At 32.5% G+C, this 26498-nt stretch overlaps 3 protein-coding genes across 4 annotated transcripts in view; all 3 read left to right on the top strand.

Moving 5' to 3' along the window:
- SKIP5 (SKP1/ASK-interacting protein 5) overlaps nt 1-7297 on the top strand; it is a 56245-nt gene extending 48948 nt beyond the window's left edge. Inside the window, exons 1-5 of one of the 2 annotated variants that reach the window (XM_085750854.1) lie at nt 2741-2948; nt 4036-4180; nt 4264-4342; nt 6205-6263; nt 6789-7297. In XM_085750854.1, the coding sequence (XP_085606980.1) occupies nt 2792-2948; nt 4036-4180; nt 4264-4342; nt 6205-6263; nt 6789-7140 (792 nt within the window). In that variant the 5' untranslated portion in view covers nt 2741-2791 and the 3' untranslated portion in view covers nt 7141-7297. Of the gene's footprint in view, nt 1-2740; nt 2949-4035; nt 4181-4263; nt 4343-6204; nt 6264-6788 lie in introns of those variants that run through there. The other variant, XM_085750855.1, reaches the window with a different exon arrangement.
- Nucleotides 7298-10504: 3207 nt separating this feature from the next.
- Nucleotides 10505-11726, top strand: LOC146935748 (uncharacterized). The gene has a single exon (XM_085749091.1). It carries the CDS (start codon nt 10653-10655, stop codon nt 11724-11726), a length of 1074 nt encoding a protein of 357 aa, XP_085605217.1. The 5' UTR covers nt 10505-10652.
- A 10299-nt stretch (nt 11727-22025) lies between these two features.
- On the top strand, nt 22026-26057 carry LOC146935747 (E3 ubiquitin-protein ligase DIS1-like). Its single transcript, XM_085750843.1, has 4 exons — nt 22026-22204; nt 23604-23837; nt 24573-24959; nt 25446-26057. Exons 2-4 carry the CDS (start codon nt 23631-23633, stop codon nt 25764-25766), a joined length of 915 nt encoding a protein of 304 aa, XP_085606969.1. The 5' UTR covers nt 22026-22204; nt 23604-23630; the 3' UTR covers nt 25767-26057.
- Nucleotides 26058-26498: the final 441 nt, after the last annotated feature.

The raw sequence follows: 26498 nt of genomic DNA, 5'->3' as shown, positions 1-26498 counted from the left end.
GTACAATTCGTACAAAGTACAATGTCAACGCTTTCGTCCAAATTGCAAGCACAAGCCTTCAAACACCTTTGAAATGACCGTTGCAATGTTCCACTAATTTTCTGCTATGTTTTCGAATCCAATAGACAGCTTTTGCAATGTAGATCCTTCAATCTTTGAATGTTTTGCAAATCCAGTTGATCTTCAGCTTCTGGTGAAATGACTTCTGATGAGGCAGCTTCTGATGATGCAGCTTCTGATGATGCAGCTTCTGCTTCTGATGAAGCAACTTCTGCAGCTTCTGATGGTGCAGCTTCTGATGATGTGGCTTCTGGACCTCTTGTCTTCAGAAGCACTATTCTTCAGGAGCAGCTTTACTTCAGGAGCGGTATTTCTTCAGGAGCAGCTTGACTTCAGGAGCGCTTTGCCTTCAGAATCATCTAAGCTTCATTTCCTTTGCTCTTTATTTGCTCATTCAGAACCAATGATGATGTAACTTTATAATTATGGTCCTGTACACTTGAACAAATATTAGCTAGTCCAATTTACAATTTTTAATACCTTGTTATCATCAAAACTCTTTAAGGTTCATTGTTAAACACATTTTGTTCCAACAGACAGTACACAAGTTGACCGTAAAAGGCGTTTCTCTTCCTCCATTAGTTTCTTTTTTTTGAAGAGAACCTCCATTAGTTTCTTAGTTTGTAAGAAGAAGAAGAAGAAGAAGAGTATAAAAATGGTAGGTATATGCCAGAAATCACAAGGAATGCAAGTGTAGTAGAGTATAAGAATGGTCAAACAATTTATTATTTTTATTATTATTTATTAACTTGTTAAAGAAAATACAGACGCCTAGTGGTTGGTGGGTAAAGATCCTCTCTCTTTGGCAGCCCTTTGGATAGAGCTTTGGTAGTCAAAATCAATTCTCTTCCATATGTGGTGGTTTTACCTAACAGAAATTGACTCATTCTCCAAAAAAAAGAAATTGACTCATTTGTATGGAGTATGAGATTACTTTATATAGACAAATGAACTAACTAACTAATACAATGCACCTGCACTAAATATCTTCTAACTTTCAAAATAAACTTTGTTGATAACTTTTCTTCTAAACTTCTCTTTTGAATATGAATCTTGTGTTCTCGGATAGATAACCGTTGTTCTTGAAATTTCTTGACTCTTGAGCAATCTTCAAGTGACAATTTTCAAAGGTTATAACATTTAAGTAATTGTAAGATAATTGGAATGGTTGAGTTTTCTCATTCATATGAATAGAATATATACATCAATATGCAACGTTTGGTCAAATATCTAATTATAATACAACTAATTACAAGAAACTAATTATTACAAAATATTCTATATGTTTGGTCAACTATTTTATCAGAGTCTATCAAAGATTCATTGGGCCACCTTCAATCAAGTTTCCGCTAATGGATCACCCACCATTTATGTCTACGAACCAAGTTCAATAGTGATGGTCGTGAAAATGTGTGTTAAAGAGTCCCACATTGGACAAAATGTGGCATAAACGTGTGTTTATAAGTGATGGGCAATACTCACCTTACAAGCCGGTTTTATGGGGTTGTTTTAGACCCTCAATTTCTAAGAGTAATTTGATGCCCTAAAAACTTAGGTCATATAAGGTCGTGATTTCTGCTCATCCATGTACAACTCATTTAAGTAAGTTGACCATAGAAGGAAAACTCTCACGTTAAAACTCTCACGTTAGTATAAAAAAAGTGAGTCAAGTTACCAACCAAGACTCCTATGTGGGTGAACAATGAAAAATGCAACGTGATAGGTTATACTGGATGATCATTTGAATTTTATGGTTCTATTAAATCTTACCGTAAATTTCCCATCTCATACTAGTTCGTCTCCCTCCTTTCCCCACCCCATCAACCCACTTTTTTTAATAAAAAATATAGAAAGAAAAAACTTGTACAATGACTTTCAATTTGTGATGGCTAGTTGTTTAAGTTGGTAGAGAAATGAGGGGTATACTTGTATTCTTCTATTTTTTAAATGAATTTTCTTTTTTAGATAAACAAAATGTAAATATTCATCGAAAACTCACACACATATAAGTGGAAGAGTCTGAATTTGAATCTCTATTATAATGTTTGGCCTAACAATTTAATTTGAGTCGGAACTTGTTGACCTTTTTAAATAACTTTGAAGTACTACCCACATGAGGATATAATTAATAGTCAAAAAATAGAAGGGTTAATAGGTCTTTACTCCTCTGTAATATAGGTCATTTCCGGTTTTACACCCTGTAATTTTTTTTTTTGATTTACCCCCTGTAAAAATAAATTTTTTTTATTTACCCCCCTAATAGGCCAAACAAAATCGAAAATTTCTTGAAAAAAAATTGGTTTTTTTTGGCCTATTAGGGGGGTAAATAAAAAAAAATATTTTACAGGGGTGAATCAAAAAAAAATATTTTACAGGGGGGAAAACCGAAAATGACCTATATTATAGAGGGGGTAAAGACCTATTTATAGAGGGGGTAAAGACCTATTAACCCAAAATTGAAATTGGAATCAGGGGTGTATCATCGATAAATGTGGTGCAAATAGTAATCTCCAAGTGCATTTGTTCCATAAATGTTTGACAAACTGCTTAGATTTGGATCAATATCCTCGAACAAAACCCGACCGCAGTTCAAGTACATACACACGTGACGAAAGTAAAGTCATTTGTTGTTGTCTTCGGATTACACTTAACAACAAAACATCATCACAAACCAAACAAAGCCTTATGAATTTGCGGTGAAGGAGATAGAAGCACTTCAAAGACAAAGAACATGTCGGTGATGGAAAACCAACATCAACAACAAGAAGATAATCATAAAGGACAGTTGAAAAAGTGTCAAAGGAAAAGAACATCTTGTTATTCTCGTATCAATAATCTCGATGATGGTTGTCTTATGCATATCTTTAGTTTCCTTCCCCCTATTCCAGGTATAACCATTTTTTCATTTTTTTGTGTAAAATTTTAATCTTTTTGTGAGATTCAACAATACCCAGATTTTTGTTTTCTCAAATTTTGTTACTTTGATTGGTTATTTTGGTTTTTAAATTGTTTTTGTTTTTTATTGGTATGAATAATTGTGTTTAGCATTGATTTGTATTTCTTTTTGTTTTGATATAAATGAAAACACTAGATTTAGTGCATGTTTGGATTTACTTTGGTAGAGTTGAAGTGATTCTGAAGACTTGAAATTGATTTTAATATGTTTGGGATTCTCAATTATAATTGATTTGTAGTTTTTGGCTACAAAATTGATTTATATACTTAAATTTATTGCTCAATTTACTTTCACCTTAATGTATCTAAAGCTTTTGTATGTTTGGTTCCATTTTTGGATGAGCTAAAATTGATTCTAGAGGTGTAAAATTGATTTTGATATGGTTGGTTCCTTTAGAGTAGAGTTGATTTTGCCTCTTTGATTATATTTGAAGCTAGAAATTGTTGCTTCAGATTCTAGAATTGATTTTTACACTCAAATTTATTGTTCAACTCACTTTTACATGAATGTATCCAAACATAAATCATTTTACCTTCAACTCAATTTTAGCCAAAATCAATTTAATTTATTCATAATCATTTTTTTCTCAGCGCGGAACCAAACATAACGTAAAAGACACATTTAACTAAAATCACTTTTGTAAAAATCAGGTCAATCAAAAACAATTTCCACCACCATAAACCCAAACACACATTAGGCTTGAGACATGTTTTGGTGTTGAATTTTTGTTGTTCTTCAGTTCCTTTGATTGGTAGTTTCTTAGGCTATTTCCTTAGTTCTTTGATTGTCTCGACAGTGTTGCTAAACAATATAAATTCAAATTGTTTTCAGATTTTTAGGTTTCAAACTGCATTGTTAGTTTTTCTTGTTTTATGTACAAGATATTTTGTCCTCAATCTCCTTGTATTTATACATCCCTTCTACATACACGTAGATCCTCAATTTTGTTTTATAGAAAAAATAAAAGAAATAAGATAGCGTGAAGTGTTTTTATCACAAAGCTGCTATTGAGTTTGCAGATCGCTTTAATACCGCCCTCGTTTGCCACAGATGGAATTATTTGGCTTGTCACCCTCGCTTGTGGCTTCGGGTAGATCGGTCGGTTAAAGACTTATCCGAACCTGGTGTTTTCCCCAACATTGAAACGGCTGTTTCTGCTTCAAGGCATGTCAAGTTAAAGTTATTTCGGTGCTAATCTAATTTCTTTTCTCGGCCGTTGATTCTAATTACCAATTTCTTTCTTACAGGCCAGGTGATACTATTTTAATAGCAGCTGGTGGAACTCATCGCGTGGCAAACATTCAAATTAATAAACCACTCTGCTTGGTCAGTTATCTAACTCTTATTATATATATGGTGGTGGGGTATCTAGTAAAACATATTTCATTGCCTTGTGAAATCGGGAAAAAAAGGGGCATATTTATGTGATCCGTAAAACTTTATTTTATTTCTAAAGAAGTATCCATGAAAAGAGTTTCATCTATGTTTGTGTTATGTTAAAAAAAATTATCGAATGAGTACAAGGTATTTTGTAAGTTGTCTTTTTGTGTGAATGAAAGTTTAGAGGGAGAGGAGGTTGTCCGATTTTGAGGTCAGAGAATGCCACCAAACTCGTTAAGTTCTTACAATGGTTGTCAAAGATTACTTTCCTCTGAAAGTCCAGTAGCAAGAATCAAACCCAAGACTTTTTAGCGCACAATTAGAGGATATAGGTTGACTAACAAAACTATATTCATGAACTAGAAAAATTATAGAACTAGAAATTAGGTTTTGTGGGAAAATAGTAAAGGGTAAATGATTCAGATTGAGCCATGTGTAAACCATGTAACCTTGGCATACCTTGAAATTAAGTATTCCATATAGTTTCCAGCCTAATATGCATCTTTGAAGGTCTTGGAATATCGATAACTCAATATTAGGCTTCTCTTTTATGCTTCCATGTTTCATGGACCAATTCATTGTTTATCATGAGGGGCATATAGGATTTCATTCGATGATCTGAGAGAAAACATCATCCAATCCAATCCAATCCCGTCAAATTGGCTTGGTTCTAAAGTGGTTTGCAGTGTATCATTTATTATTTTGTTTTATTTTTATTGGACATTTAATAAATTATGAAACTTACGGTAAATATTTAAAAATTAATTTTTTGTAGCAGATATCCAGCCTGTCATTTGTTACAGACTTGAAACTTTTTTTTTTTTTTTGACAGAATTACAGACTTAAAACTTATATATTTCATTTTATACTAAAAGAAAACTTGGGCAATGTCGCAACATAAGATATGGAAGCAAACTTCAATTTCAAATGGGAAATGTTAACTAGTGCCCCTGGGGCACTAGTTAAGGAATTATAAAAGGAAATGTATTCTTAGAAATTGTGTATTTTGTTTTTTTAAACTTGAAAAAGTGTTGCTTTTAGTGTTAATTTTGTCTTTTCTTTCCATTTTTAGTTGCTTAACTAGTGTGCCCCGGACACTTGTTAACATGACCCATTTCAAATTAATTTGTGACTGACATAGGTAAACTAGTGTTGCTACAAACTAACGAGCTTAACCAATTTATATACGTCACGGATTGGATTTAATAATTAACGCTACGTGCGAGTAGTGTTTTTTAGATTAAGACCACAAATTGGTGGAATAATTAAGAGACCAAATTGACAAGAACCTTAGAAATGGAATTGGAACATCGGCACAACAACAACTGCTCAGACATCCAATGCCCTGCATGAAGAACTTGTTCAGATTCACTGTTGTATTTTGGTGTCGGATTTTTTTAGAACCACTGCGGTCAATTTGTGAACGATGGCGGTGACATGGTGTTTCATGATGGATACGGAGGCTTAAATGGAAGATTTTCGGCTTCCTGTCATGGTCTGCCATCCACAATCAATAACACTACTCGGATTACAACACAATGGAGAATAGATAACGGCACTCCTTCTGCGACTAAGCATCATCCCTGAAGTTTTTGTTATTAACTTTGTTTTTTCAGAACTGTGTTAGAGGATTTTAAAAGAATAAATAAATTGAACAGACCGGTTTTGGTTACATGTTTTGTCTCTGCCAAATGCTGGCACACAAATTCTTCACTTGGTGTTTGTCTTTGTTTCTGAGGAAACAGTAAGTGTTGCTGATGGAAAATTTTCCCATATTTGCTTTTCCACAACCAATGTTCTTTGTTCAGATTGGTGCAGGTGAAATTCCAGATGACACAATGCTCACTTGTTCGCGAGGTTTGGACAGGTTTGCATCCTTTAAATTTAGTTTGTCTAGTCAACTTATGAAATGGTAACCAATTAGGAGTCACCTCTGTGCTGCTGAATTTCAAATGGATAAGATTGAGTAAAAACACAACTTGGTCCTTGAAATTGTAGGGCTATATCAACTTAGTCCCCCAAGTTATTAATATTCCAAAATGATCATTCGAAATTGCAAAATGTAACTTTATTAACATGTCAAATGTTAATAAAGTTATTAATATTCCCCGATATTACCAACTTAATGTCATTCTAGTTGTAGAGACCATTTTGGAATATTGATAATGTGATGTACCAGACTGATACAATCCTACAATTTCAAGTCAATACAAAATGCTTATATGCCTCCGGCAATGAATGATGTTCATGATAAGGCAATGCGTTTGATTTTAGAGTTTGCCATCTCAAACCATATTATCCAGCAGCATGTAAAGAATCCTTGTAAATTACCAACATATATTTCATCTTTAGCATCATTTTGGTATGTGTTTTTTTCGTTTTGTCTGAGCAGTGCATTCGAGTTCCTTTCCAACTGCAAATTATCAAACTTAACTGTGAAAGCGGAGCTTGGTTGCTGCTTGCTACATCGAAGCGGAAGGCTCACTATAGACGGATGTGTTCTACAATGTGAATCCAATCCTCTCGATTTTCTCTCATGTCCCATCATAAGTACTGCCAGTAGCAGTGACGTGGTCCCCTCACAAACCAAGAGCAACAGCGGTGACGGAGTATTCGTTTCTCAAACTCGTATCGAAGGAGGTGCCAAAGCCGTTTTAACAAGTGGAGATCTCGCGTTGCAACGAGTAAGAGTGGTTTATGCAAGAACTTCCCTTCTTTTCTGGTTTGATGTAGAACAAATGTAGTCAAATCGGCCTTAACCGGCTTTCTGTTGTTATTTATTGTTCTGTAATTTAGTTTAGTGGAATGATGATTCTTTTTGTAGTGCTTTTTCTGCTCCTTGTTGTGTACTATTATCATATGTAACAACATTCAGTTTATCATCATATTTATGACGTGTCATCTAACTCTTAATAATGTGACAACAAAATGATGTCATGTATTTGTATATACTATATAGCTATAACTTTAGAGTGATGCACCAATTTCTATCATTGTTTTCTTGTTTTGTTTTCTTTCCATATATGACCAAGATGTTCCTGCATGGTTGCCTGACCAAGATGTTCTTTATATTTATTTATGTATGAAACTTGTCTAGTGCTGTGTTTGTTGTAGCGGTAGGATCCAATAAAAACGCCGTTTGCACGGAAGCTACCTTTTTGAGCTTTGTTATTTTCACGGCAAAACAGCCTCGGGACGCGGTATTTCTACTTTTGCCGCATATCCAAACATACAATAGATCAAAGAACCTTATAATTTTGTTCTCTTATCCAATGCCTTAAGGACACTCTGTGTAAAAATATGGTGGTGAAAAATGGTAAAAAGTGATCAAGTGAACTTGTAAAAATTTAAAAAGTGTTGTTTCAATGTAAAATTACTATTTTGATTACCTTAACAAATGTTTTAGGTTACTTGTTAGCTACCCTATTTATATTGTGTTAACTACTAAAAAGACTGGATCACAATTTCATACGGAGGGTACCTCTAATATGCACTCCAAAAAAAAATTATATAATTTTTTTTTTTTTATAATTTGAAAAGCCGGCCCTAGTTTTCTAGTGAGAGAAACTCCAACTTCTCTCTAAACTTTTTTTCCCTTCGTTCATCGAGGAGGGGTGGTTTTAGGTCATTTTTTGACCTAGAATCACCCCTCTACATCTTTTTTCTCTTTTCTTTCAATCTAAATAAGTGGTTTTCACATAGATCAAGTTTCATCTTTTGTGTTTTTTTGTGATTTCGTCGTCTAAGTACGGCGTTGTGTTGTTCGTCATCTTGTGTGTCGTTTGATTTTGCGTCTTGTCGCGGTGTTCGTTTAGTTCCTATTGAAAGATCGGCATCAGTCAATTACAAATTCAACAAATGATTTGGTCGTCAACATTGCAGATCCGGAAGCATGTGAGTTTCGGTGACTTAGGTTTTATCATATTATTTGTAGGCATTTTGCCGTTTTATGCTATTAACTTGGGTGTTGTGAATTTGTTCGCAGATTCACTCTTTACGTTTTTAGCGATGTTTGTATCTGATGTACTCTATCAATTTGAATGAATGAATATCGTTTTGTTTTTGTCAAAAAAAAAAAATTAATGGGTTTTTTTTTTGAAAGAATTGTATTAATGGTTACCGAGTGGTGTTGACACTTGATATATCCATTAACAACTAGTACTAAATATATTCAGCCACCTTTCTTTAAAAAAATATATAATTAGCCACATAATTATATAAGTAGTTGCTTCTCTTTAAAATTTGGATGATATTCAATAAATAAGTGTAAAATATAATAGTGGAAAAAAATACGGCATTATTATTCTAAAATGATAACTATCTTGAAAAGAAAAAAAATGTTAACAATTATTCTAAGACTTCGTTAGCGTGGGTAGCATGACTACAAGTAGAGGTACTTAGCTACCCAACACATGTGAGTACTTTTGTTGAAGTTTTTTTTGGAGTAATGATATTTTGACATCTATTTGATGACAACTTTGTTGACAACCTTGTTTTTCTCACTTCTTATTGGTCAAAAACAATGGAGAGAGAAAAAGAAATAGAGAGGATAACAATATCATGTGAGTATGAGAGAGAAAGTTGTCCAAAAATTGTCAAAAGTGGTTGTCAAAATATCATTTCTCTTTTTTTTGGTCAAGGTACTTCTATTGAAGTTGTTACATGTATGAAGCACGATTCCGAGTACGTGTAATTTCTTTTCCTTTTTTTTATATTCTTTGTTAGACAATAATTGATATGTAAAATTGATTTTAACTACAAATTGTTATAATAAATTATATAGACATAATTATTATAGTTGAAATATAGACATAATTATTATAGTTGAAATATCTATCCAAATTGTCAACTTACAATAGTAAGTGATAATTACCTATTACCTAGGTAAATGCCAAATTAGAATAGTGAAACAAATAATTTCACACATGTAATAGTGGTAAATTTAGTAGTATTAATACCACACTTTGGTCCATGTAAAAATACACCATTTTTGAGAAATCAAAATATATCATCCTACTTCTTTCTCTCTTGATTTACTTAGATTATAAAGTAGTAACTTATATCATCTTATTAGTTCACTAATATCATAAAATAAGTATTTAAATATCTAAATCTTTAACACGTTATCAGCACGATCGTTTCTACCGGAAGTTTACACTACTGCTAGGTATGTTATCTATTCTGATCACTTTAAAATCATTACTTAATATTGCTATGTATATCATTTATCTTTATCATCTTAATATTATTATTATCTGCCCCGGTTATAGAAAACTGGCAATCTGTCAAGTGATTTATAACTAGAGTGACTATTATTATTATTATTATGGAGGTCTAAAAACCCCATCTAATCTAATTTTTACTTTCATGCTTAATGGAGGTCTAAAAAACCCATCTAATCTAATTTTTACTTTCATGCTTAATGGAGGTCTAAAAACCCCATCTAATCTAATTTTTACTTTCATGCTTAATGGAGGTCGAAAAACCCCATCTAATATAATTTTTACTTTCATGCTTGATGGAGGTCTAAAACCCCATCTAACTTTTATATTTAATGGAGGTCTAAAACCCCATTTATAATATTGATTCATGAGACATTATTAAATATAAATAAATAAATTTAATATGATTATCATATATTCATTTACCTTATATGTTGTCTTGTGATTTTCTATACTACTCATGTGTCCTAACTTAGATGATATTTAAACACTTAAAATATTTTTCTCATTATCCAACGTTAATGAATAGTAAAATCAACGGTCATGAACAGTGATTTCAACGGTCATGAACAACGGTCATGAACAGTGAAATCAACGGTCATCAACGGTCATGAACAACGGTCATGAACAGTGAAATCAACGGTCATGAACAGTGATTTCAACGGCTATGAACAATGTATTTAACGGTAACAGTAACGGTCATTTTTACAAAACTCATTCTATAAATACATCACCTTCATTCATAATTTTTACATCTCAAAATATTTACCCATACTTACAAAATGGCTAAAATCCTTTTACTATGCATCACTCTACTTGTGGTTATTGTGTTCTTCTTCTTTTTCACCCATATTGAAGAATTAAGAAAAGATTTTGTAGGATTAGCTATAATTAGCGTTTTACCATTATTAGTCTTAGCTTGTGTGATTACTTTTTGTTTTCGTGGAGGCTTAGATTAAAATATTATCATGTTCTTGTAATCGTTGCTATTAAATAAAATGATATTTCTATTTTCGTCATAATATATATATTAAATGTTGATTATGTTCTTCTGTATTTTAGATATAATCATGTCAAATGTTAAGCACCAATTCAAAATTTTAAACATAACTGGAGACAACTACATAACCTGGAACAACAACTTAATTGAGTATCTTGCATGTGAGGGACTCGACAAGATTCTTGAGGGAGACGATTTGGGAGATGTCCCAGAGGAATTGGCAAAGAAAAAATCAAAAGTAAATCGTATAATCAAGCACCACATTGATGATGGATTACAAACAGAGTATTCGAATGCAAAAGATCCCAAGATTTTATGGGACAAAATTAAGGCAAGATTTGGGCATCAGAAGAAAGTCTTATTGCCCTCATTAATGGATCAATGGAACAAATTAAGGTTCCAAGATTATAAAACTGTTGTTGCATATAACTCTTCTATGCATCAAATTATTGCACAATTAGAATTTTGTGGCAAAACTATAACTGAAAAGGAAAAGTTGGAGAAAACATTCTCAACTTTCCATGCATCTCAAGTGATATTGCAACAACAATATAGAATGAGGGAATTTACTGAATACTCTGATTTGGTTACAACTCTTCTAGTGGCTGAACAAAATAATGAGCTGCTCATTAAAAACCACCAGTTGCGTCCTACAGGAACAATGGCATATCCTGAAATAAACGCCACAACTTTTAATCAAGGGCGTGGTGGTTATAATCGTCAAAGAGGACGTGGTGGCTATGCTCGTTTTGGTGGTCGTGGTCGAGGCAGAAGTCATGGTCGAAACCATTTTCGTGGTGGAGGCCGTGGAAGAGGTTATATGAATTATAGGCCTCTCAAATATGACCAAACCAACAAGAATCATCAAGGTAAAGGTAAAAGCATCCAGGAAGGTCTCTCTAGAAATCATGATGATCGTTGTTATAGATGCGGAAAGAAAGGTCATTGGTCTAAAGCATGTAGGACACCAGAGTATCTGTGTAAAAGATACAAAGAATCTGTTGATGGAAAGGAAAAGGAGGTTAATTTTAATGAAATTGAACCCAAGAATGATACTACCTGTCTTGAGGCTGCTGATTTCATAGGAGAAGATATTAATATGGATTAACTAATGAATTAATATATATATATATGTGTGTGTGTGTAATGTGTAATGTGTATATTTTTTAGAATTTGCATGTTGTGTGACTATGTAATATTTTCATGATCTAAATAAAATAATATTGTTGAATATGTTGTATTATCTTACCCTCTCTTTTATTTAATCTTATTTTTATTTTAAGAAGGATAGAAATGGATCATGACAAAGACATTTGCATTCCAGACAGTGGAACTACCCATACGATCCTCAAAAGTAAGAAATATTTCACCAAAATATTTCCTACTAAAGGTGTAATAAACACAATCTCGGGTCCAGCAGATTTAATTGAAGGAACAGGTAATGCTATGTTCATATTACCAAATGGGACGAAGTTTGTCATTAATAATGCTCTATACTCTCCGAAATCAAAGAGAAATTTGTTGAGTTTTAATGACATATATAGTCAAGGATATGATACTGAAACTACAACCGAAAGTAATATGAAATACATTAATATTACTACTAATATTTTGGGAAAGAAGAAAATTTTAGAAAAACTACCAAAATTACCTTCTGGATTACATTATACATATATACATGAAATTGAATGTAATTTAATGGTAAAAGAAGATCCCAAAACTATGACTTTATGGCATGACCGCTTAGGTCACCCTGGCTCAACAATGATGCGTAAAATAGTTGAAAGTACTCATGGTCATTCATTGAAAGGTTTAAAGCTTACAAAAGAAGATAGACCATGTGAAGCTTGTTCTCTTGGAAAATTAATAACAAAACATTCACCAGGCAAGATTCAGACAGAATCACCCGCATTTCTTGAAAGAATCTAAGGAGATATATGTGGACCCATCCATCCACCGTCGGGACCATTCAGGTACTTTATGGTATTAATTGATGCATCTAGTAGATGGTCACAGGTCTGTTTACTGTCAAGTCGTGATATGGCATTTGCAAAATTTCTTGCACAAATAATTAAATTAAGGGCACAATTTCCTGATTATACTATAAAGAAAATTAGACTTGACAATGCCGGTGAATTTTCATCTGAATCATTTAATAATTATTGCATGTCAATTGGAATTACTGTTGAGCATCCTGTTCCTCATGTACATACACAAAATGGTTTAGCTGAGTCATTAATCAAACGTCTTCAATATATTGCTAGACCTTTAATAATGAGAACTAAGCTATTAGTTACAGTTTGGGGTCATGCAATTTTACATGCTGCAACACTCATACGTCTAAGGCCAAGTGCTGATCATAAACATACCCCTTATCAACTTGCTATTGGTAAGGAACCAAATATCTCTCATTTAAGAATTTTTGGTTGTGCAGTATATGTACCAATAGCTCCACCACAAAGGACAAAAATGGGTCCTCAAAGAAGGTTAGGAATATATGTGGGGTATGAATCACCATCGATTATTAGATATCTTGAACCTTTAACAGCTGATGTTTTTCAGGCAAGATTTGCTGATTGTCATTTTGACGAAACAAATTTTCCAACATTAGGAGGAGAAAATAAATCATTGGAAAATGAAATAACATGGCATGTACCACATTTATTACATTTGGACCCATATAATAAATCATGGGAAGAAAATGTAAAGAAAATAGTACACTTACAAGATTTAGCAAATCAACTGCCAGATTCATTTACTGATTTAAAAAGGGTGACAAAGTCACATGTACCAGCTGTAAATGTCCAAGCTCGGATTGAGATATCGAAACTAAATGATGTAGCAAGTACATCAAAGGCACGCTTAAAGCGTGGCCGACCTATAGGTTCCAAAGACAAAAATCCCCGAAAAAGAAAAGGAACAGAAAAGGTGAATATGATCGAAAGTGATCTTGAAAAGACACTAGATAGTGATAAATCTGACAATGAAAAATGTGCTCTCGAAAAAGCACAAGATGATGATAATGAGATCATTGATAATGGAACTGAAAATAAGAATGATCTCGAGATTTCAATTAATTATGTTAATACGGGAAATTTGTGGAGCCGAAAAGACATAAATATTGATGAAATATTTTCATTCTCCATTGCATGTGAAATTACAAATGAAAATGATGATCCTGAACCCAGATCTGTCAATGAATGTCAAAATAGACATGATTGGAAAAACTGGAAAGATGCAATAGATACTGAATTAAAGTCTCTTAAAAATCGAAAAGTATTTGGGCCTATTGTGGCTATACCTGAAGGAATGAAACCTGTTGGGTATAAGTGGGTTTTTGTAAGAAAACGAAATGAAAAAAATGAAATTGTAAGATACAAGGCCCGTCTTGTTGCACAAGGTTTTTCCCAACGACCAGGTATTGATTATGAAGTAACATATTCTCCTGTTATGGATACCATTACTTTTCGTTATTTAATTGGTTTATCAGTATTTAATAATCTTGATATGTATCTTATGGATGTTGTTACTGCTTATTTATATGGCTCACTTGATAATGATATATACATGAAAATACCAGAAGGACTTAAGATGCATGATACATCAAAACCAAGAGAAATGTATGCAATTAAGTTGCAAAGATCATTATATGGATTAAAACAATCCGGGCGTATGTGGTACAATAGGCTAAGTGAATATTTGCTTAAAGAAGGATACGAGAATAATCCAATTTGCCCTTGTGTTTTTATAAGAAAAACAATATCCGGTTTTGTAATAATTGCTGTTTATGTTGATGATTTAAATATCATTGGAACTACTAAAGAAATTAAAGAAGCAAGAGAATACTTAAAGAAAGAATTTGAAATGAAAGATCTGGGGAAAACTAGGTTCTGCCTTGGTTTACAAATTGAGTATACTAAAAATGGTATATTGGTACATCAATCAAATTATACAGAAAGAGTGTTAAAAAGGTTTAACATGGACAAGTCAAACCCTTTGAGTACTCCAATGATGGGAAGAACACTTAACATTGAAAATGATCCTTTTAGACCTAAGGAAGATAATGAAAAGGATTTTGGCTCTGAAGTGCCATATCTAAGTGCCATTGGGGCACTCATGTACCTTGCTAACTGTACAAGACCTGATATAGTTTTTGCAGTAAATTTACTGGCGAGATTCAGTTCATGTCCTACAAATAGACATTGGAAAGGAATAAAACATATATTTCGATATATACGAGGTACATCTGATCTTGGTTTGTTTTATTCTAACAATACAAAACCAGTTTTGCTTGGCTATGCAGATGCAGGATATTTGTCAGATCCACATAATGCTAAATCACAAACAGGATATGTGTTCACATATGGTGGCACTGCAATATCATGGAGATCTCAAAAGCAAACACTTGTAGCAACTTCTTCAAATCATGCTGAAGTAATAGCCCTTCATGAAGCAAGCAAAGAGTGTAGATGGTTACGTTCGATTTTGCAACATATCCAAGGGGCGTCTGGTTTAACAGTTGATAAGAATCCAACAATCTTGTATGAAGACAATGCTGCATGTGTTACTCAAATGAAAGAAGGTTACATCAAAAGTGATAGAACCAAACATATCCCTCCTAAGTTCTTCTCATTCACACAAGAACTTGAAAGAAACAAAGAAGTGAATATTCAATATATCCGTTCGAGTGATAATGTAGCAGACCTCTTCACAAAGGCACTCCCTACATCAGTTTTCAAGAAGCACATATGAAGTATTGGAATGCGTCAGTTTCGAGACCTTTAAAGAAGTATAATATGTGTTTGGTTGAGGGGGAGCATAATGTTGTACTCTTTTTCCCTTATTAAGGTTTTTATCCCAATGGGTTTTTCCTAATAAGGTTTTTAATGAGGCAACATATGTTTCAATCAAATTATCCTCAACAAGACTTCAATGGAGCACCATGATAGATATTTCAAAGGGGGAGTGTTATAATAAATTATATAGACATAATTATTATAGTTGAAATATAGACATAATTATTATAGTTGAAATATCTATCCAAATTGTCAACTTACAATAGTAAGTGATAATTACCTATTACCTAGGTAAATGCCAAATTAGAATAGTGAAACAAATAATTTCACACATGTAATAGTGGTAAATTTAGTAGTATAAATACCACACTTTGGTCCATGTAAAAATACACCATTTTTGAGAAATCAAAATATATCATCCTACTTCTTTCTCTCTTGATTTACTTAGATTATAAAGTAGTAACTTATATCATCTTATTAGTTCACTAATATCATAAAATAAGTATTTAAATATCTAAATCTTTAACACAAATGAATTAAAAGTAGGTTAAATATGTTTTTAGTCCCTATAAATATGTCAATTTTTTGTTTTAGTTTCTCTAAATTTTTTCTTTAATCTCTAGTCTTCCAAAAGTTTTCCATCTTCACTTTTGACATTTCAACAAAAGTAATTCAACAATTATTATTTTATTAAAAAGTGGTGTGGGATCCACTTAAGAATGAGGTCTTAAGTGAGATCATGGATCTTAGAGCATCTCAAATGGGGGGTCATTACATAACAAGGATCACTCCCTATTAAGAACCCTCCATTGGATGAAGAAAAAATGAGTCCGCGTTAAGGAACAGACAACTATATAAGGATCCTCTCTCTCCTGGGTAACTAACGGGTCCCACGTTTAAAAAAGTAATAAAATGTGTACTACTTGGTCCCACTTGCATAAAAGAGTAATAAAATGTGTACTACTTGGTCCCACTTGTAAAAATGAGTAATAGATAAATTATTTTTGTTTAATATGTAAAGATAATGAGACATATTTAAGTATTTTTCATTGAAATCCTTATTAGTGTATTGTCATCGGAGTCATTGAGTCCTTAATAGGTACTTTTATTAAAAAATTATAAATAAGTGATGTATCACGTGGGGTCCATTTAAGGATTCATTGTTAGGGAACTACCATTATGGATGCTGACGCCCAAAAAATATTTCCTCAATGGGGGTACTTATTAGGCACCGAATTTTAAATGGTGAAAGACCTCACCATTGGAGATGGTCTAACCTATAAAATACACTAAATAGTTCTTAAACTATTATTAATCCATTAGTTAGTTCTTCATTTCTTTTAAAATAAAAGAGAGAACGATAATATATGAACTATTTTTATGGATTAAAAGTAGTTTATGAACTTTTTAATATATTTTTTCTTTTTGAACAAAATATGTTTCACTCAAAAAGTTATCATCATCATCTGACATATGTTAAGTGTTGCCATTTTCGTATAATAACACAGTGATTGCAAGAAAAAAGCATTGTCGCATTCTAAAGAAGCAAATAAATCAACCTGTCATGCAGTGTTCAGCAAACAACCTGGAAAAATGCAGAAAGTCCGTGACAAAACATAAATGACATCGTTTTCAATTTCATTCTATTTTTCTTATACTCTCTCTACAAATTTTCAAGCAAAATTCATGAAAAAAAAAAAAAAAAAGACCTAGTTGTTGGCCATCATGGTAGGTTTTGTTTTGTACAAGTGCGTACGAAAAATGCTGTTCATCTGATATCCCTGATTCCATATCTTAGTGAATAAATTTTCTAGGAATTAATTTGATTTAAACAACCTTCTAAATGGCAACTGGTGTCAAATATTACACAGTTAATTTTTGAAATATTTATGTTAAACTAGCGTTCATCTGCTTTATTTATTGCGCTAATGTGTATAAATCACAAACATTAATTTTAAGAAATCATATTTTCAAGTAAAATTATTTTGATTAAAATTTTATATATATATTTTGTAATTTTTTTTTTTTGTAGAGATATGGTTCCCTTTTTTCAAGTGATTACCACTAAAGGAGAAACTTTATCCCTCACGTGTTAATTCCTTAACCGCTCCAGGAAAGCTTTAAGTGTGGTGGTTGTTTTAATTTTTTTTTTTTGAACTACTAGAATACAAAATGCACGAAAAAGATAGATAAATACATAAACTGAAAATTTGTAGGAAAAATAAGTTTTGTCATTGGTTGAAATTGTTGTTTACCATTCATAAACTGAAAATTTGTAGGAAAAAATTATCTTTATTAGCCAAATGATGTGGCCTACACTGTCAAACATTTTCTTGACTAATTATACAAGTAATGTGTGAGTTTTCCTCATTGAGGGGATCATGACGCCCCAAGTTCGGCTCTCAGCTTCCTCCTTTAGAACATGACTTGTTGACATAGTCATTGTTGTGCAGCTCTCCACGAATAAGCTTCCTCTCTCATACCCCTTTTATGGTTAATAACACGTGTATTGTGGGTATTTAACCTCATTTTCCAATCCTACTAAGCTTTGACTCAATCGGAGATCCTTGAGACTCATGTTCTTAGTCAATAGACTAGAGAAATAATTGTCTATCTCTCACTCGTCGATTCTAGCCTACGCCTAACTTTCCCTCGACTAGGGGGTTTCATCGCTTTGTTGATGTCAACTAAGTGTAAACATGTTCTTGATTTTTCTGGACCTAATTATTTTCAAGTTAAAATATTTGTTTCTTAGGATTTTATTTTGTGTAGAAAAAGAGTCATAGGACTCAACAAACTACAAACATATATAGGATGGTCTATATATAAGGGGTCTATATATAGTTGCATACTACATGCACAAGTAAAAAGTTGCAATGCGTTGAATACTACATTCATAGCACATCTGAGTCCTCTATAAAATCTAATGATCAATTGACCATTAAGTCATAAGGTCAAAATCGACATACCGTTTTGGAGGCTATGTATAGGATGGTTAACACCACAATAAGATACGCACTCTCATTCTAAAAAATCTCCTCAAATTGCATTGAAATCTCATTGGCTTAAGTGTTGAAGTATCTTTATACGTACAACGCAGAAGTTGCTCAAAATCGGCCGTCGCGAATCACCACAGAAGTTGCTCCGCATAACACTCAGCCCATACTTTTGTTCCATGACAAGAATAAACCTATAGAAAGAAAAAAAAAAAAAAAAAAAAAAAAAAGATACATGCGGAATCTTCAAGGATGAGAAGAGGCAGAAAATCCAAAATGAACTCAAAAATATATTTCAAAAAATATTTGTTAATTTCTTAGGTCTCTCTTGGTCTCTTTCACCTCTTTTATAGGTTTCTACCAACTCAAAGTAACGACTCCTACTGCTGACAGTTAATTATTTTATCCCTATAATTAATTACTAACTAATATTTTTGGCTGAACATTTATCTTTACAAATTTCTCATAATATCAACTTTTTGAGTTAATATTGATTTTGGTCCTTGTTATATCCAAGAAATCCAGTTTTAGTTCCTATAAAATAAAAAGTTTAGATTTAATTATTGTGATATCGAATTTTCCTTTTTATTACAATACAAAACTAATTCATTTCATTAAAAATCAAAGAATCAAAATAAAATGTCAAAATAAAGATGAAAATTGACATTATATATGGATGACAATAAGAGTTATTATAATAAAGACGATAACAAGATTCGAAAAATATTCAAAATGAATCTTATTTATGAGTTATCTTAAGCTAAAAAATGGAAATGGTCGACTTCTCCTTTGGCATCAAGAGTGAAGACAACTTGTTAAAAACCCAATTCTATAATTCACTCTAGAGCTGCTAGTGTAGTGGACCCAATGTACACTTCACCAAGTTTAACATAAGAGGTTGAAACCACAATGTTTTTGCTCCCATAAATGTACCGTGTCGATCTCTTAAGCATATATCAATTCCAACATTTCTTTGATGCTTAGAGAATGACGCGTCAATGTTGCATTTGATGAAATTTTGAGGAGGCGCTAACAATGTATGTTGTTACGGTTTTGAATATGTCTTGTGCTCAACTGACCCACTCATTGTCCAAAAGCTCGTCATTAATTCGCTAACACTTGCCACTATACATAATCTCTATTTTCAATCTCTCATTTAACTTTGCTAATATCAATATGCTAGGTGACATGATGAGTTGGACAGTGCCACTTTTTTTTTATTTTTCTAATTCCATTTGTCATTTAAATTTGACCAAACCTAAATTAAAAAAGAAAACTAAACACTTACATAAATTAAATAAATGAAAAAGATAACACTAAATTAATAAATTAAACCCCAAATTCTTCGTTTCTTTTTCTTGTCCAAGCTCGATTTATATTGTTTCTTTGTCTTGTTCAGGTTTGACTTCCACCAAAATTCCTCTTCTCGTTTCTTCTTCATCTTCTATTGTTTCTTCTTTGCCATCGCGTCCGTGCGTCTTCACGTTTCACCATCATTCTCCTTCAATGGAACGTTCACTGTTATTCATCAAACTCACACGACAAACAATGTTCTTCAATCTCCGTTTTGCATTCCATCTCAAGCATATATCAATTCCAACATTTCTTTGATGCTTAGAGAATGACGCGTCAATGTTGCATTTGATGAAATTTTGAGGAGGCGCTAACAATGTATGTTGTTACGGTTTTGAATATGTCTTGTGCTCAACTGACCCACTCATTGTCCAAAAGCTCGTCATTAATTCGCTAACACTTGCCGCTATACATAATCTCTATTTTCAATCTCTCATTTAACTTTGCTAATATCAATATGCTAGGTGACATGATGAGTTGGACAGTGCCACTTTTTTTTTATTTTTCTAATTCCATTTGTCATTTAAATTTGACCAAACCTAAATTAAAAAAGAAAACTAAACACTTACATAAATTAAATAAATGAAAAAGATAACACTAAATTAATAAATTAAACCCCAAATTCTTCGTTTCTTTTTCTTGTCCAAGCTCGATTTATATTGTTTCTTTGTCTTGTTCAGGTTTGACTTCCACCAAAATTCCTCTTCTCGTTTCTTCTCCATCTTCTATTGTTTCTTCTTTGCCATCGCGTCCATGCGTCTTCACGTTTCACCATCATTCTCCTTCAATGGAATCTTCACTGTTATTCATCAAACTCACACGACAAACAATGTTCTTCAATCTCCGTTTTGCATTCCATCTCAATATAGGATTCCTCAATCTCAATTTCAAACGTCCGAGTAGGTTTAATTTTAGTTCATAAGTTTTAGGATTTCATTATAGTACCTGTTCCATCTCCCCTTAGCATTTTTTTTAGTTTATTAAGTTTATAGGTGTATAGAATAAAATTGATAAAAAGAAAAATTATAGGGACTAGATCTAGAAGATTACATGTTTTATAAAGACTAAAAACATATTTAACTTTTATGAATATATATTTGCCTATTTTATAAGATCATAAAGAAAATTACTCATTTATTTAGGGAAAAGAAAATTACTCTTAATCACTCATAAACATAATTATTTTTTCATTTATCTAAATATAAGTTTCAGTAAAAAAAACTAAATACAAATTATTCTCACATAGATTTAATATTTCTTTGGCCAAATACCTCCCTATGTCCTTTAAGTTTCACGTTTGTAAGAGATAGATCCTTTAAGTTTCAAAGGTTACAGATGTGTCCTTTAAGTTTCTAAGGTTTTAGATAGGTCCTTAACGAAGGTTGATAGAAAAGACCTATCTGAAACAAACTCGAAACTTAAAGGACATATCTAAAACCTTAGAAACTTAAAGGACCTATCTGTAACTTTTGAAACTTAAAGGACCTATCTGTTACAAACGTGAAACTTAAAGGACCTAGGGAGGTATTTGGCCAATTTCTTTTATGTTTTTCCGTAACTTTGTTGAATGTTTGTTTTTCTGTCTTATTGAAATGCTTGATTCAAATTAACATATCAATTTTAATCGATTATTGATTTAAACTCACATGTCAATTAAATTTGTAATATCATATGCGCTTCTAGAGAAATAAAAATTGATTCTAGAGTTATAAAATTGACTCTGAAACCTTTAGTTGTTTTCTTGTATATTTGATTTTGCCTTTATAATTGATTTACTTTAAAGATATAATTTGTAGCTTTTGTTTTAAAAATTTATTTTTACACTCAATTTTTTTCTTGAAATACATTTAAATTTATTGTTCAACTCACTTTTACATGAATATATTCAAACATACATCCCTCTGCTTTCGATTCACTTTTATTCTAAACTGATTCATTCAAGTGAAATGCTATCAACATCGCTTTTCTAACTTAGAAGAAGAGAGAATATAACACTTCTCTTCATTTAAAATTAATTTTTATCATTGCAGAATCAAACATACACAAATATGAACAATCGACACCATTTTTTCAAATTTGTCTTTTTTTTTAATAATAAAAGTGGAGAAAATCAACACAAATTTTCAAAAACAAGATAGAAAGGAAAAGGAAAATACATAAATGGGTCCTACTTTTCCAAACCCTTTCTCATTTGTATTTTCTCGAGAAAATCTCTCTCTATCTCTTCTTATTTACTCTCTCTACTCTCTAGTTTGAATTCTTGTTCCACTTGCAGACGCGCACAAATGAAGGGTCTTCTCTACTTTCTTATTTATTGTTAACAACAAACAACACTATTTATTTATCATCATCATTTACACGCTCTCACTTAACTACCCTATTTCTCATCATTTCAACTTCATTCTCTCTTCAATGGCTTTTTGATCAAACCATCATTTCAGGTATTTTTTATTTTATTTTTTGTTTTTACTCTCCAACTTATTTTCTTATTTATTTCATTGTTTTACTTGTTTTTGTTTCTGGGTTTTGATTATTTTACTCTCTTATGAATGTTTTCATTGATGGGGTGTTTAAAGTTTCAATTTTTATTTGTATTTTTGTGTCTCTTTCTTTCCAACATTTTTTTATACTTTGATGTTTGACTTGTGTTTTGTTTCTGGGTTTTGGTTTTTTTACCCTCTCTTGAATGTTTTCATTGATGGGTTATTTAAAGTTTCAATTTTGTTGTCACTTTTTTTTTTTTTTTTGCATTTTAAGGGTGGTGTTTGGTTTGTGTGTGTTGTGGGTAGATCTGCTTGCTGTTTTTAAGGTTAGGATTTTTGAATGGCTGAAACAGTTTGTTGTAAACCCTCAAATGGTATGCAGATGTTTCTAGTGAATAATGTGTGTTTTGGATTATCATGCATTTGTGGTTTGTACATTGAGCTTGTTTATGTGTTTATAGTTTTATGCATTTGTGCTCAATGCTTAAAATAACGTTTTGGTGTGATTTGTATGGATGGTTTTATAGCCATCCATACGACATTTTCAAGCTGGGAGGACTGGCCAAGTTGTAAGAGATTGGCAATGTTTTACTCGATGTTTTAAAACCCGGTTTGAATCGGTTGGTTTGATCCCGGTTACTCAATTTTTATACATTTTTACTTGTTTATCATTTATTTGTCATTTAGTTCAACTATAAGTAAACCAATTAAACCATGACTCTGATGTCTCACTAGTTCGATCTACGGTGTGGTTTTTAAAGCATTGGTTTTACTTTACTTTACTTTTATATCTTGCTAGTTTATGGTTGTTTGATGTCTTGTCCTTCATTCATTTGTTTGATTATTATGATTCATTTGTCAAACTAACAAGACTGTGGTGTTGATTGCTTGGAGTTGGTTTGTGTAGGCCACCATTTGAATACTTGAAGTTAGTTTGTGTAGGCCACCATTTGTTGTTATGTAGGCAGGTTAAGAGGGTGGGTGATTTCATTCATCAGATTATGTTGTTCTGTATAAGGGAAGGTTAACACAATAATGGTTATGATACTGACTCATGTCTTGTTAGAAATTGATTGAGACTAATGTCTTTCATTGTTGAAATGTTGATCATTTTATCTTATGTTAGGTGGAGCATTAATTAGTATTTGAATTAAGGTTATCTTATGATGGTGATACCCTACTGTTAGCTTGTGTTTGGTGATTACTTTTTAGGGATAAGCATAGCCTATTGCTAATTGTTTTTGGCAATAAATATACAATGCTGTAAAAATGGACCATGAAACTGAACCGTATGAATTTTTTTTTAAATGATGATTGGTTGTAATGTATTTTTTTTTTTTTTTTTTCATTCACGAAGGGGCTGCTGATCGTTGGACGTTCAAGTATGACATCTAGTAATCCTTTCTTTGATGATATACGGAGCAGACCTGGGGTTGATCCTCCTCAAACTGAAGAGTCAACAGAAATTCCTGAACTCGTAAATGATCCTATACAGACTGTTGTTAAACCTAATGGGACTGTTTCAAGCAGTGTTCGTGAGCTTTTAGAGTGCCCTGTGTGCTTGAATGCTATGTACCCTCCAATCCACCAGGTTGTTTTTCATTGATCGCTCATTGTTGATTTGTGGGTTCCTGAGATGGCATGTGGTTGTAACTTACAGGTGTCGTTTTGCTTTTAACTAGTGTTGTCAAATGGCATAGCAAAATTTGAATAAATTCGCTAGTGTTTTGCAATACGGTATTTAGTGCAAAGTGTTGGTTACATAGCGGCACTATAGCACTATAGCGTAGCGGATTTTGAACTAACTGCTATTTTTTTTGCGGATATCACTGATTTATTCTTGCATTTTACCCCTTCTATTTTGATTTATATAAATAAGCACTTTGACCCCTGAATTTATGTTTCATGTTCTGTGACGTCCCCTTGCTTTCTTAATTAGAGATTAATTGAATTCTCACAAATATGAGAAGCAATAATTAATTTTCAAAATTGAAAAAAAAGAAACTCATCAGGATTTCTAGTTATGCCAACCATGACACTTACTATACTTACTTTTGGTAGTCGATTGTTCTTTCTAAATCAGTTTTTCTAGAAACACTATTTTTTGTGTACATGTTAATATATTTGTAGCTAATCTAAATAGGAAAACACGAGATGATTTCATATTTGTCAATGATGTAGTTATGGTTCAAAGGTAATTTTCCAACATGTCATGTGGCTGGTCTATGCTGAGACAATTGGCAGTGTTTCTTTCAGTTCAAAATGAATATATCCTATAAATTTGTGAATTCATTAACAGCTTTTGCGTTGTTTATCTTTGTTGCAGTGCTCAAATGGTCACACTTTATGCTCTGGTTGCAAACCAAGAGTCCATGACCGGTGCCCTACTTGTAGGCATGAGCTCGGCAATATTAGATGTCTGGCATTGGAGAAGGTGGCTGCATCTCTAGAACTTCCTTGTAAATATCAAGGTTTTGGGTGCATAGGCATATACCCATATTACAGCAAGCTAAAACACGAGTCTCAATGTGTTTTTAGACCCTATAACTGTCCATACGCTGGCTCAGAATGTGCTGTCGTCGGTGATGTACAATTCTTGGTGGATCACCTGAAAGATGATCACAAAGTTGACATGCATAGTGGCTGCACTTTTAATCATCGCTATGTCAAATCAAATCCACAGGAAGTTGAAAATGCCACGTGGATGTTAACGGTATTCTTTAACTGAACTTTGTTCTACCTGCATTTTATTGACTTTGCAAATTAACTAAACTGGTGGTAGATAGTGTTATTTTTGTCATGCTTATGGCTTCATCAGCTTTGTAGCACCGACATTTTATATTGAAAGTGTGTCTGGTGTATGACATTTGTCCGTATCTGATACTGGTTACTGACACAACACTGACACAAGTGGTTGTATTCAAATATTCAAATTGTTGTCGTGTCCATTGTCTGTGTCAGTGTATCAAATCAGTTGATCAAGATAAAATAATTGAAGTAATTAATCTCCCTGTAATTTTTTCTGCTTTTCCTTCTAGCTTAAACAAGAAAAGAAATCATATTTTAGTAGTGGAACATCTGAAAGTTGAGTTTGATATTATAAAGTGCATTATAACTTATAACCTTGTCTTTGTGGTATAGATTTTTTTATGCAAACTACGTGAGTTAGCTGATTTCTGGGGCTCACTTTTGTTTCTAGGTTTTTAGTTGCTTCGGTCAGTATTTTTGCCTGCATTTTGAAGCTTTTCAACTGGGAATGGCTCCTGTCTACATAGCATTTTTGCGGTTTATGGGCGATGATGATCAAGCAAAGAACTATACCTACAGTCTTGAGGTAGGTGGAAATGGGAGGAAGATGACATGGCAGGGAGTGCCTAGAAGCATTAGGGAAAGCCACCGCAAGGTTCGTGACAGTTTTGACGGTCTCATCATTCAGAGGAACATGGCTCTCTTCTTTTCCGGGGGTGATAGGAAGGAATTGAAACTACGAGTTACCGGAAGGATTTGGAAAGAGCAGTGATTGTAGACTTCCTTTCTTCATCTAAACATTATTATATTAAATAGAATAGATTGCAGTTATATTAAATAGAATAGATTGCAGTGCAAGTATTTTATGTTAGTGGTATGAATCATCTGGTAATTATATTCTGCATTGTGATTTAGGAGGCAATATCTCTTTGCTTACTTTTCATCAAAATATATGGTCAGGAAGGTGTAATATGACATGATACTTTTTTATATTAGATGTAGAACCTTAATGTGTGCCAAATATGGCCCTTTATTCGGAATCTACAAACAATTGCTTCACTCACACCTTATGCTACCAGCTGTGATATAGTTATATATGATTTTCTTACATTGCAAAGGAAAGATGGTCCAAAACATTTAAACATTAAGTCAGGATACATAGTTAGCTCCCTGAACTTGTAAAACTGTATCAACCTAGTTTCATATACTAAGTTGATAGTATTTGAGATTATAATATCAACTTAATGTCATTATGATCTCAAATGCATACCCGACATTATCAACTTAATGTCATTGTAAAATATTAAACAGGTTTATCTCTTTGATAGTATGAGACTATAATGACATTAAGTTGATAATGTCGGGTATGCATTTGAAATTAAGTGAATAATGTTACATATTCAAATTCAAATATAGAGACGAACATGATTAACATTTTGCAATTCTTTTGATTATTTTGAAATACTGATTTTACAAAAGGTTTAACCTCCTTATCACTCAATTT

Source organism: Medicago sativa, chromosome 3, assembly GCF_051527215.1.
Source record: "Medicago sativa cultivar Bolivia chromosome 3, Bolivia_mono, whole genome shotgun sequence".
NCBI lineage: Eukaryota > Viridiplantae > Streptophyta > Magnoliopsida > Fabales > Fabaceae > Medicago > Medicago sativa.
This window is presented reverse-complemented; position numbering and strand designations above follow the sequence as displayed.

What these genes read in the sequence shown, in the direction of transcription:
- LOC146935748 (XM_085749091.1), top strand. Translation starts at nt 10,653, where the DNA reads ATGTTGATTATGTTCTTCTGTATTTTAGATATAATCATGTCAAATGTT.
- LOC146935747 (XM_085750843.1), top strand. Translation starts at nt 23,631, where the DNA reads ATGACATCTAGTAATCCTTTCTTTGATGATATACGGAGCAGACCTGGG. An exon ending in TGTACCCTCCAATCCACCAG is followed by an intron (nt 23,838 to 24,572) that starts GTTGTTTTTCAT and finishes TCTTTGTTGCAG; the next exon opens with TGCTCAAATGGTCACACTTT. An exon ending in ATGCCACGTGGATGTTAACG is followed by an intron (nt 24,960 to 25,445) that starts GTATTCTTTAAC and finishes TTTTGTTTCTAG; the next exon opens with GTTTTTAGTTGCTTCGGTCA.